At 45.4% G+C, this 12,694-nt stretch overlaps 1 protein-coding gene across 1 annotated transcript in view; it reads left to right on the top strand.

Moving 5' to 3' along the window:
• PREX1 (phosphatidylinositol-3,4,5-trisphosphate dependent Rac exchange factor 1) overlaps nt 1-12,694 on the top strand; it is a 362,103-nt gene that overhangs the window by 171,969 nt on the left and 177,440 nt on the right. Inside the window, exon 9 of the mRNA XM_082271747.1 lies at nt 2,812-2,961. Coding sequence (XP_082127873.1) covers nt 2,812-2,961 — 150 coding nt within the window. The remainder of the gene's footprint in view (nt 1-2,811; nt 2,962-12,694) is intronic.

Here is a 12,694-nt window from a genome sequence, read left to right as displayed (position 1 = left end):
GTTTACTCTGATTGGATGAAGACGTCTGGATATCATTGCGTCCGCTCACACCAATCACATTGCAGAGCCGTCCTAAGCTAATAAATGTGCATTTCATAGACATCTGTTTTATGTCATATAATGCGATAACCGCAAAATCGCCTCCAGCCTCCTCCGCTGCGATAACAGACTTACCTCCTAATATCATCTTCCTCCACTTATATACAGGATCTCTCAAAAGTAAGTACACCCTCACCTCTTTGTAAATATTTTATTCTATCTTTTCATGTGACAACACTGAAGAAATGACACTTTGCTACAATGTAAAGTAGTGAGTGTACAGCTTGTATAACAGTGTAAATTTGCTGTCCCCTCAAAATAACTCAACACACAACCATTAATGTCTAAACCACTGGCAACAAAAGTGAGTACACCCCTAAGTGACAATGTCCAAATTGGGCCCAAAGTGTCAATATATTTGTGTGGTCACCATTATTTTCCAGCACTGCCTTAACGCTCTTGGGCATGGAGTTCACCAGAGCTTCACAGGTTGTCACTGGAGTCCTCTTCCCCTCCTCCATGATGACATCACAGAGCTGGTGGATGTTAGAGACCTTGCGCTTCTCCACCTTCCATTTGAGGATGCCCCACAGATGCTCAATAGGATTTAGGTCTGGAGATGTGCTTGGCCAGTCCATCACCTTTACCCTCAGCTTCTATAGCAAGGCAGTGGTTGTCTTGGAGGTGTGTTTGGGGTTATCATGATGGAATACTGCCCTGTGGCCCAGTCTCCGAAGGGAGGGGATCATGCTCTGCTTCAGTATGTCACAGTACATGATGGCATTCATGGTTCCCTCAATGAACTGTAGCCCCCCAGTGCCGGCAGCACTCATGAAGCCCCGGACCATGACACTCCCACCACCATGCTTGACTGTAGGAAGACACACTTGTCTTTGTACTCCTCACCTGGTTGCGCCACACACGCTTGACACCATCTGAACCAAATAAGTTTATCTTGGTCTCATCAGAGCACAGGAGACGGTTCCAGTAATCCATGTCCTTAGTCTGCTTGTCTTCAGAAAACTGTTTGCAGGCTTTCTTGTGCATTATGTTTAGAAGAGGCTTCCTTCTGGGACAACAGCCATGCAGACCAATTTGATGCAGTGTGTGGCGTATGGTCTGAGCACTGACAGGCTGACCCCTCCCCCCACCCCTTCAACCTCTGCAGCAATGCTGGCAGCATTCATACGTCTATTTCCCAAAGACAACCTCTGGATATGACGCTGAGCACGTGCACTCAACTTCTTTGGTTGACCATGGCGAGGCCTGTTCTGAGTGGAACCTGTCCCGTTAAACCGCTGTATGGTCTTGGCCACCACGCTGCAGCTCAGTTTCAGGGTCTTGGCAATCTTCTTATAGCCTAGGCCATCTTTATGTAGAGCAGCAACTCTTTTTTTCAGATCCTTCGAGAGTTCTTTGCCATGAGGTGCCATGTTGAACTTCCAGTGACCAGTATGAGAGAGTGAGAGGGATAACACCAAATTTAACACACCTGCTCCCCATTCACACCTGAGACCTTGTAACACTAACGAGTCACATGACACCGGGGAGGGAAAATGGCGAATTGGGCCCAATTTGGACATTTTCACTTAGGGGTGTACTCACTTTGTTGCCAGCAGTTTAGACATTAATGGCTGTGTGTTGAGTTATTTTGAGGGGACAGCAAATTTACACTGTTATACAAGCTGTACACTCACTATTTTACATTGTAGCAAAGTGTCATTTCTTCAGTGTTGTCACATGAAAAGATAGAATAAAATATTTACATAAATGTGAGGGGTGCACTTACTTTTGTGAGATACTGTGTATATATATTTATATATATATATTTAGTGCCGGTGCTATGTTTAACTGATCAGGAAGAGTTGGTGGAGGGCACACGCAGGGTTCTCACCTTTCCTCACTGTGAATAGATTATCGTTTATTGTCTTTGCTTCCATTGGAGAGATTTGCCATCATTTCCTGTCCTCTCATTCCCAGTTACTGGGACAGGAAGTACAGGAAAATCTCCCCAATAGAGACACAGACTGCAGTAAGATTTACCAGGGGTGGTCTCGGGTCTGTTGTGTAAGGGGGGGGGGGGGATTGAGGGGGTAATCAGGTCTGTTGTGTATGGGGGGGGGGATTGAGGGGGTAATCAGGTCTGTTGTGCATGGGGGGGGGGGATTGTGGGGGTAATCAGGTCTGTTGTGTATGGGGGGGGGGGATTGAGGGGGTAATCAGGTCTGTTGTGTATGGGGGGGGGATTGAGGGGGTAATCGGGTCTGTTGTGTATGGGGGGGGCATTGTGGGGGTAATTGGGTGTGTTGTGTATGGGGGGGGATTGAAGGGGTAATCAGGTCTGTTGTGTATGGGGGGGGGGGGGATTGTGGGGGTAATTGGGTGTGTTGTGTATGGGGGGGGGATTGAGGGGGTAATCGGGTCTGTTGTGTATGGGGGGGGGGGCATTGTGGGGGTAATTGGGTGTGTTGTGTATGGGGGGGATTGACGGGGTAATCAGGTCTGTTGTGTATGGGGAGGGGGGGATTGTGGGGGTAATTGGGTGTGTAGTGTATGGGGGGGGGGATTGAGGGGGTAATCTGGTCTGTTGTGTATGGGGGGGGATTGTGGGGGTAATCAGGTCTGTTGTGTATGGGGGGGGGATTGAGGGGGTAATCAGGTCTGTTGTGTATGAGGGGGGGGATTGTGGGGGTAATTGGGTGTGTTGTGTAGGGGGGGGGGTTGTGGGGGTTAATCGGGTCTCATGCATGGTGTCACTTCTCTCTCCCGCAGCCGATTATCACAGTAACGGTTACACCGTGACCAACGGCTGGAAGATCCACAACACCGCCAAGAACAAATGGTTCGTCTGCATGGCCAAAACCGCCGAGGACAAGCAGAAGTGGATGGACGCCGTCCTGAGGGAGCGCGAGCAGCGAGAGAGTGAGTGCAAACCCAATCATTGGCTGTGTGTGGTCAGCTGACCAGGCGTGCACCAAGCATCGGTGCTGAACAATACACCATGCCAGGCCAGCCAGCAGGGGGGGGGGGGGGTGGGCACACAGATTCCACTTCCCCCCGCAGCGCAGCTGGAGGAAGAAAAAGAGGAGAAGCTGGTATAGCTGCAGGAGGAGCAGCAAGAGTTGGCAATATGGTTGCCCCTCCTGCCCGGCAGATGCCTGGGCCCCCCGTTTGAACTGATGGTGGCTTGACCCAGAACAGGAGGGCTGGCTGTGCTGCCTTATCAGCGGCCCTGTTGCCAATCATTGCACACAATGCAGTTCCATCCTTCCAGCTACAAGGATAAGAAGAGCCAGTATGTAATGTGTAACCTTCCTGTGGGTCGGCTGCATCTCATTAATTTTCCGGGTGGAGTTGTTTCCATATGCTGATGTATGCCGGGAAGTATCTTCGCTCTCGCTGGGTACATAGATCTGCGGGTTCGGTAAATGCTCCACTTTATAAAATGGGTGGAATCTGCTTGGTCAGCAGATGGGAGGGGGGTGGGGGCTCAGCATTACCTCCCGCTGCATTAGTCTCTAATTCCTGATGCATATTGATCGCAGAGAATACATAATTAATGGCGCGATGGTGAAGGAGATGGAAGATGCTTTCACGGGGGACTTTTGGCGTCCGCCATTTTTCCAACATGACTGTGCGATGTGAGCGATCTTCTGCCAACTTTCCAGTAGAATAAAGTCTGAAGATTTGTTGAGTTTGATTCCAGAAGATGTTTATTATATGGCGGTCATACTGGTATGGAGGTTTGAGCTGACTGGGTAGAATTAGGCGGGTTGTTTCTGCGTTAAAAGAAAATGGTGGCAGATGTAAATGGAACTGGAGTACCAACTACCTGCAGAGGGTACAGGGCCAAATGCTCTTCATGGGGTCAGGAGGAATGTTTCTATCCTCTTCAAGGCAATATTGACCCTGGGATGGAACTCTTGGAAGAAGGGGGGTGATTTGCCTCCTTTATTACTACTAATTGATCTACAATTATTGGTATTGGGTGCTAAAGTGAACTATCTCAAGGCAATATTGGCCCTGGGATGAGATCCTTGGAAGGGTTGGGGTTGGATTGCCTCATTTAACACTGCCGTAGGTTACCTAATAATGGTTGTGTCTTTATTTTTTTTTTTTTTAGCATAGTTAAAGTGCGTACATACATAATTGAAGTTCAGTTAGGGGTATATAGTGCTAGAGTTAACTATTTCAAGGCAATATTGTCCCTTGAAGGGGCTCTGGGAAGGGAGAGGTTGTATTGCCTTCTTTAATATTGCCAGAGATTAACCTTATAATGGGTGTGTCTTTGTTTTTTGTTTTTTTAGGCATAGTTAAAGTGCGTTCATACATAACTGAACTTCAGTTATGGGTATCTAGTGCTAGAGTGAACTATCTCAAGGCAATATTGGCCCTTGAACAAGACCTTGGGAAGAGACAGGGTTGGATTGTCTCCTTTAATACTGCCGAAGATCGATCTATTAATGGGTGTGCATCTTTCTTTCTTTTTTCTGGCATAGTTAAAGTGCTTATATACATAACTGAACTTCAATTGTGGGTATCTAGTGCTAGAGTGAACTATCTCAAGGCAATATTGGCCCTGGGAGGGAGGGGGTTGTATTGCCTTCTTTAATACTACTAATTGATCTTCAGTTATGCATAGTTATGCCTCCTTTATTACTGATTGATCTACAATTATGGATATCTAGTGCTAGAGTAACTATCTCAAGGCAATATTGGCCCTGGGACGAGATCCTGGAAAGGTAAAGAGTTGGATTGCCTCATTTAACACTGCCGGAGATTAACCTATTAATGGTTGTGCAACTCTTTTTTTTTTTTTTTCTGGCATAGTTAAAGTGCATACATACATAATTGAACTTCAGTTATGGGTATCTAGTGCTAGAGTGAACTATCTCAAGGCAATATTGGCCCTTGAAGGGGCTCTGGAAAAGGAGGGGGTTGTATTGCTTTCTTTAATATTGTCAGGGATCAACCTATAAATGGGTGTCCATCTTTTTTTATTTTTTTCGGTAGAAGTTAAAGTGTGTATATACATAATTGAACTTCAGATATGGGTATCTAGTGCTAGAATGAACTGTTTTAAGGCAGTATTGGCCCTGGGACAAGATCCAGGGAAGGGAGGGGGTTGGATTGCCTCCTTTAATACTGATTGATCTTCAATTATGGGTATCTAGTGCTAGAGTGAACTATCTTAAGGCAATATTGGCCCTTGGATGGGACTCTGGGAAGGTGTGGGGTTGTATTGACCCTCTAATACTACTAATTGATCTTCAGTTATGGGTATCTAGTGCTGGAATGTGCTATCTCAAGGCAACATTGGCCATGGGATGGGACTCTGGGATGGAAGGGGTTTGGATTTCCTCCTTTAATACTGACTGATCTTCAATTATGGGTATCTAGTGCTAGAGTGAACTATCTCAAGGCAATATTGGCCCTTGGATGGGACTCTGGGAAGGGATGGGGTTGTATTGGCCCTCTAATACTACTAATTGATCTTCAGTTATGGGTATCTAGCGCTGGAATGTGCTATCTCAAGGCAACATTGGCCATGGGATGGGACTCTGGGACGAAAGGGGTTTGGATTGCCTCCTTTAATACTGATTGATCTTCAATTATGTGCATCGAGTGCTAGAGTGAACTATCTGAAGGCAATATTGGCCCTTGGATGGGACTCTGGGAAGGGATGTATTGGCCCTCTAATACTACTAATTGATCTTCAGTTATGGGTATCTAGTGCTGGAATGTGCTATCTCAAGGCAACATTGGCCATGGAATGGGACCCTGGGAAGGGAGAGGGGGTTGGATTGCCTCCTTTAATACTGATTGATCTTCAATCATAGGTATCTAGTGCTAGAGTGAACTATCTCAAGGCAATATTGGCCCTTGGATGGGACTCTGGGAATGGTTGGGGTTGTATTGTCCCTCTAATACTACTAATTGATCTTCAGTTATGGGTATCTAGTGCTGGAATGTGCAATCTCAAGGCAACATTAGCCATGGGATGGGACCCTGGGAAAAGACGGGGTTATATTACCTCTTTTAAAACTGAATGGCCTTCAGTTATGGGTATCTAGTGAACTATCTCAAGGCAATATTGGCCCTGAAACAAGACCTTGGTAAAGGACGGGGCTGGATTGCCTCCTTTTATACTGTCTGAGATCATTCTATTAATGGGTGAGCATCTCTCTTTTTTTCCGGCATAGTCAAAGTGCTTACATTCATAACTGAACCTAATTTATGGTTATTGAGTGCTAGAGGGAACTGTTTTAAGGCAATATTGGCCCTGGGACGAGATCCTTGGAAGGGACGTGGCAGGATTAATACTGCCAGAGATCAACCAATTAATGGGTGTGCATCCTTCTTTTTTTTTTCCGGCATAGTTAAAGTGCGTACATACATAACTGAACTTCATTTATGTGTATCTAGTGCTAGAGTAAACTATCTCAAGCCAATATCGCCCCTTGAAGGGGCTTTGGGAAGGGAGGGGGTTGTATTGCCTTCTTTAATATTGTCCCTCTAATACTACTAATTGATCTTCAATTATGGGTATCTATCTAGTGCTGGAATGTGCTATCTCAAGGCCAGCGATCAACCTATTAATGGGTGCGCATCTTTATTTTATTTTTTTTCGGCATAGTTAAAGTGCTTACATACATAACTGAACTTCAGTTATGGGTATCTAGTGCTAGAGTGAACTTTTTTATTACTCATTAGTTGCTTTGGTGAGGCAGCCCAATTTTTTTGCATGAAGTATGGGGCTGGGGGGGTGGACTAGAACTTCTGCGGGGCTTTTACTACTTTGCAGTGCCCTCTATAAGAGATATATTCTCACGTAGGCCCATATCAGACAAGCCACCCTGACATTAGTGACCAATCTCCAGCAGCAGGATTGCCAACAGACCTCTCACCTTTTCCAATGCAGTTGCTCCCTTCATAGCCTGGCCAGCAAGACATCATACTATGGCAGCAGAGTGTTTCTGGCCGGGAGGTGCCATTCCATTGGAGGTTCCTTGTCTTGAGCCCATGCTGTTGCAGCAGCAGCAGTGTTCCCCATTTTACTGCCACGGTGGCAACTTCTTCCTTAGACAATTAGGGGAAATCTATTTGATGGAACCCGGGTTAGCAGTAAATACCCAGCAGGGTGTTCAATTAACCCCCCCCCTCCCCGCCCCCTGCCATGGGGGCAACTTCTTCCTTAGACAATTAGGGGAAATCTCTTTGATGGAACACAGGTTAGCAGTAAATACCCAGCAGGGAGTTCAATCCCCCCCCCCCCTATGTTAATGAGACTGTATGTGGACTCCTTGCCTGTGATCTGGAGGTTCCTGTCCTTGTAGAGGGACTCCGATGACAGGCAGGCGGGGAGAATGTTAATGAAGTGGATTTATAAAGCTGTCAGAGGGATGCAGTCTATCAGTCGGCTCATGGTCGGCCTTGGCTGTCTCTTCCAGGGATAATGTGACTTGTCTGGCTCAGTTCTGTACACAGCGTATACATTGTGATTGGGGACGTTGGTGATTATCTCCGGCAGGAAGTAGCGGGTAATTAGCGCTCTGCTAAGTGGTTAATTATAGACACAGAATAGAGCGCCCTGAATTGTGTCACCCTTTATTTTCTTAGGACCCCCTTCCCCACCCTCAGCGTGACGAGGTAATCTAATTGTCCCGGGAATTGTACTGAGCCCCATTCATAGTCCTTGTTCATCCCTCCCCCTCCCCATACATTTCCTGGACCTTTGTATTCTCCATCAATGGGACCCCCCGCGGGGTTATTAGAGGACACAGAGGTCCCACAACTCAGTGCTGCTATAGGTATTGGTGGATATAAGGAGTGGGCGGGGCAGTGACCATGTCAAGTTGGCCGACCCTTTCACTTTGGAAATTGGAGAACAAATGAAATGGAAAACTTTGTAAATCCATTGGAGATATTATGTGCCTGAAATCCTTTTTTAAATGATCTTCTCACATGGCCCTACTCAGCAGAAATCACTGAATGGGCTAGCAAGCTAACATGTTTCAGGCACTGGGGGTCGGATTGGGCATTTTACTTGAGAATGGAGAGCAGACAACTCTTCAGAAGTGCCTTAGTCCTTATATACAGTCCATAGAGGGCCGGTGACACAGGAGGAGCCAGTAGTGAATAGTGGGGACACAGTACTGGGTATATACAGTGCCTTGCTAAAGTATTCGGCCCCCTTGAGCTTTGCGACCTTTTGCCACATTTCAGGCTTCAAACATAAAGATATAAAACTGTAATTTTTTGTGAAGAATCAACAACAAGTGGGACACAATCATGAAGTGGAACGAAATTTATTGGATATTTCAAACTTTTTTAACAAATAAAAAACTGAAAAATCGGGCGTGCAAAATTATTCAGCCCCCTTAAGTTAATACTTTGTAGCGCCACCTTTTGCTGCAATTACAGCTGTAAGTCGCTTGGGGTATGTTTCTATCAGTTTTGCACATCGAGAGACTGAAATTTTTGCCCATTCCTCCTTGCAAAACAGCTCGAGCTCAGTGAGGTTGGATGGAGAGCGTTTGTGAACAGCAGTTTTCAGTTCTTTCCACAGATTCTCGATTGGATTCAGGTCTGGACTTTGACTTGGCCATTCTAACACCTGGATATGTTTATCTGTGAACCATTCCATTGTAGATTTTGCTTTATGTTTTGGATCATTGTCTTGTTGGAAGACAAATCTCCGTCCCAGTCTCAGGTCTTTTGCAGACTCCATCAGGTTTTCTTCCAGAATGGTCCTGTATTTGGCTCCATCCATCTTCCCATCAATTTTAACCATCTTCCCTGTCCCTGCTGAAGAAAAGCAGGCCCAAACCATGATGCTGCCACCACCATGTTTGACAGTGGGGATGGTGTGTTCAGGGTGATGAGCTGTGTTGCTTTTACACCAAACATAACGTTTTCCATTGTTGCCAAAAAGTTTGATTTTGGTTTCATCTGAGCAGAGCTCCTTCTTCCACATGTTTGGTGTCTCCCAGGTGGCTTGTGGAAAACTTTAAACGACACTTTTTATGGATATCTTTAAGAAATGGCTTTCTTCTTGCCACTCTTCCATAAAGGGCAGATTTGTGCAGTATACGACTGATTGTTGTCCTATGGACAGAGTCTTCCACCTCAGCTGTAGATCTCTGCAGTTCATCCAGAGTGATCATGGGCCTCTTGGCTGCATCTCTGATCAGTCTTCTCCTTGTATGAGCTGAAAGTTTAGAGGGACGGCCAGGTCTTCGTAGATTTGCAGTGGTCTGATACTCCTTCCATTTCAATATTATCGCTTGCACAGAGCTCCTTGGGATGTTTAAAGCTTGGGAAATCTTTTTGTATCCAAATCCGGCTTTAAACTTCTCCACAACAGTATCTCGGACCTGCCTGGTGTGTTCCTTGTTCTTCATGATGCTCTCTGCGCTTTAAACTGACCTCTGAGACTATCACAGTGCAGGTGCATTTATACGGAGACTTGATTACACACAGGTGGATTCTATTTATCATCATTAGTCATTTAGGTCAACATTGGACAACATTTGCACGCCCAATTTTTCAGTTTTTTATTTGTTAACAAACTTTGAAATATCCAATAAATTTCATTCCACTTCATGATTGTGTCCCACTTGTTGTTGATTCTTCACAAAAAATTACAGTTTTATATCTTTTATGTTTGAAGCCTGAAATAAGGCAAAAGGTCGCAAAGTTCAGGGGGGCCGAATACTTTCGCAAGGCACTGTATGGTATGGCAGGTGTGTTAATCTGATGACTGGCTGAACAGAAATACAAATGTTTTGGCAGATTAACCCGCTCACCTGTATGTATTTTAACAGCTATTTGCTAGCTTTAATGCTGAAGTTTAATCATTTTAGACTATGGCTGCCCCAGGCATGGCAGGGCAGAGACAAGGGGTGGGCAGGAGGGGGCAGCTGCCCTGGGCGCAATGGTTTATTGCAGAGATGGGGGAACCCTGTGCCAGTTGCTTCTGTTAAAATGCCGACAGTAGTGGTGACACAGCGATATCACTGCTAACCCTAACACTAAGGGGAGGTGGGGGGGGGGGGGCACAGTTTGGTATCTTTGCTCTGGGTGCTGAAGGACTTTGTTCCAGCACTGATCCCGGTACACCCCCCCCCCCCCCCCCCCACCTCTTCATTAATGACATTGACATATTTTAGTTTCAGTGATATCATTACTGGGTCTCAGTGCTTTCCTATGCAATGCAGGCAAGGTTGAAAGAACTGAAATCCAATGAATGAAAGAGGCAGGCCAGGGACAGTCAGGCTGGAGGAGGAAAAGGCTAGAAGATGATGGACATCCTCCAGCCAGGAAGTCTTTCAGGTTTATGATAGATCCATTGAATATCTCAGGCCCTGAGCGATACGATAAGAAGAGATGCAGGCTGCTGGATCTTATCCATCGCTTATATCTGTGCTAATCGCTTCAATCTGCTCCCAAATGATAACCATATTGATTGTAGATCTTACACAGGGTGTGGGCCCTCCATATATCTCCCTGCTGTCATCACAATGCATTGCAGTGATATGAGCTATGGCGTGTATATCCCCGGGTATTTATCTACATGGGTGAAAACTGGGAATGAGAACCGGAGATTGGACTGTCCAGGTCCAACATGTGATAATCGTACAACTCCTCTAAGTGTATTGGGGCCTGTTATGTCCTGCTGATGGTTGTGTCTTGGAAAGGAAGTGAAGGTCATTGTCCCATATGGGGACACAGCAATTAAAACCAACAGGATCGCTCTCTTCCCTGCTCTGTCCAAACAAAAAAGGAATTTCTCTGCAAGGAATCGGGCTTTAGAATGGACCTCTACTCTCCTGGTGATGGAGGTAAGCTTCTGGTGTCATCATTTTCGCTCTTCTTACCATCTCTGAAAGAGAGAGGATTATAGTAATGGATGGAGACATCTACATACTGGTTCCCTTTAAGGAAGGTACTAAGAAGGGAGACCTGGTGACTTCTCCTGAAGGATCATTCTAGAGCAATGCTCCATCTCCATACAAAGGATTATAATAATGGAGACATCTATGAACAGCCAACCCTAATGAAGGCACTAAGAAGAGAGACCTGGTGACTTCTGAAGGATCATTGTAGAGCAATGCTGCATCTCCATACAAAGGATTATAATCATTGAGACCTCTACATACAGGTCCCTTTTAATGAAGGCACTAAGAAGAGAGACCTGGTGACTTCTCTTTCTTGAGGGATCATTGTGCAGCAATGCTCTGTCTCCATACAAAGGATTATACTAATGGAGAAGTCTACATACAGGTCCCCTTTAATGAAGGTACTAGGAAGGGAGACCTGGTTACTTCTCCTGAAGAATTATTGAGGAGAAATGCTCCATCTCCATATAAAGGATTTTAATAATGGAGATGTCTACATACAGGTCCTCTTTAATGATAGTACTAAGAAAGGAGACCTGGTGACTTCTGAAGGATCATTGTAGAGCAATGCTGCATCTCCATACAAAGGATTATAATCATAGAGACATCTACATACAGGTCCCCTTTAATGAAGGCACTAAAAAGAGAGACCTGGAGATTCCTCCTGGAGGATTATTGTAGAGCAATGCTCCATCTCCATACAAAGGAATATAAAAATGGAGACAATTATGAACAGCCAACCCTAATGAAGGCACTAAGAAGATAGACATGGTGACGACTTCTGAAGGATCATTGTGCAGGAATGCTGCATCTCCATACAAAGGATTATAATAATGGAGACCTCTAAGAACAGTCAACGCTAATGAAGGCACTTGGAAGAGAGACCTGGTGACTTCTCCTGAAGAATCATTGTAGAGCAATGCTCCATCTCCATACAAAGGATTATAATAATGGAGACCTCTATGAACAGTCAACGCTAATGAAGGCACTTGGAAGAGAGACCTGGTGACTTCTCCTGAAGAATCATTGTAGAGCAATGCTCCATTTCCATACAAAGGATTATAATAATGGAGATGTCTACATACAGGTCCCCTTTAATGAAGGTACTATGGTAAGTAGAGACCTGGAGACTCCTCCTGGTGGATCACTGTAGAGCAATGCTCCATCGTACAGAGGATTATAATAACAGAGGCATTTACATACAGGTGTCCTTTAATGAAGGCACTAAGAAGCAGGGCCGGGACAATAGGTGGGCAGGAGGGGCGCAGTAAACGTATGTGAAGGATGGGGGCGCCGAATGATGAGTTCCCATGTAGTATATTGCAGGCACAATAGGAGGGGAGGAATTGAATTTGTGGTAGGAAAGAGGATATGGGGAGACGATAGAATTTGTGCTAGGAAGGGAATTTGAGGGGAGGGGGGGGGGTTGTACTAGTGACCTTGTCCCAGTACAGCTAAGAAGAGTGACCTAATCCTTCTCCTGAAGGATCATTGTAGAGCAATGTTCCATCATCCAAAGGATTCAAATAATGGAGACATCTATGAAAAGTCAACGCTAATCAAGGCACTTGGAAGATATACCTGGTGACTTCTCCTGAAGGATCATTGTAGAGCAATGCTCCATCTCCATACAAAGGATTATAATAATGGAGATGTCTACATACAGGTCCTCTTTAATGAAGGTACTGAGTAGAGACCTGGAGACTCCTCCTGAAGGATCATTGTAGAGCAATGCTCCATCGTACAGAGGATTA

This window comes from Pelophylax lessonae (genome assembly GCF_965119305.1).
Source record: "Pelophylax lessonae genome assembly, chromosome: 11".
NCBI lineage: Eukaryota > Metazoa > Chordata > Amphibia > Anura > Ranidae > Pelophylax > Pelophylax lessonae.
Note: the sequence above shows the minus strand (reverse complement) of the source record. Positions and strands in the feature narration are given on the sequence as shown.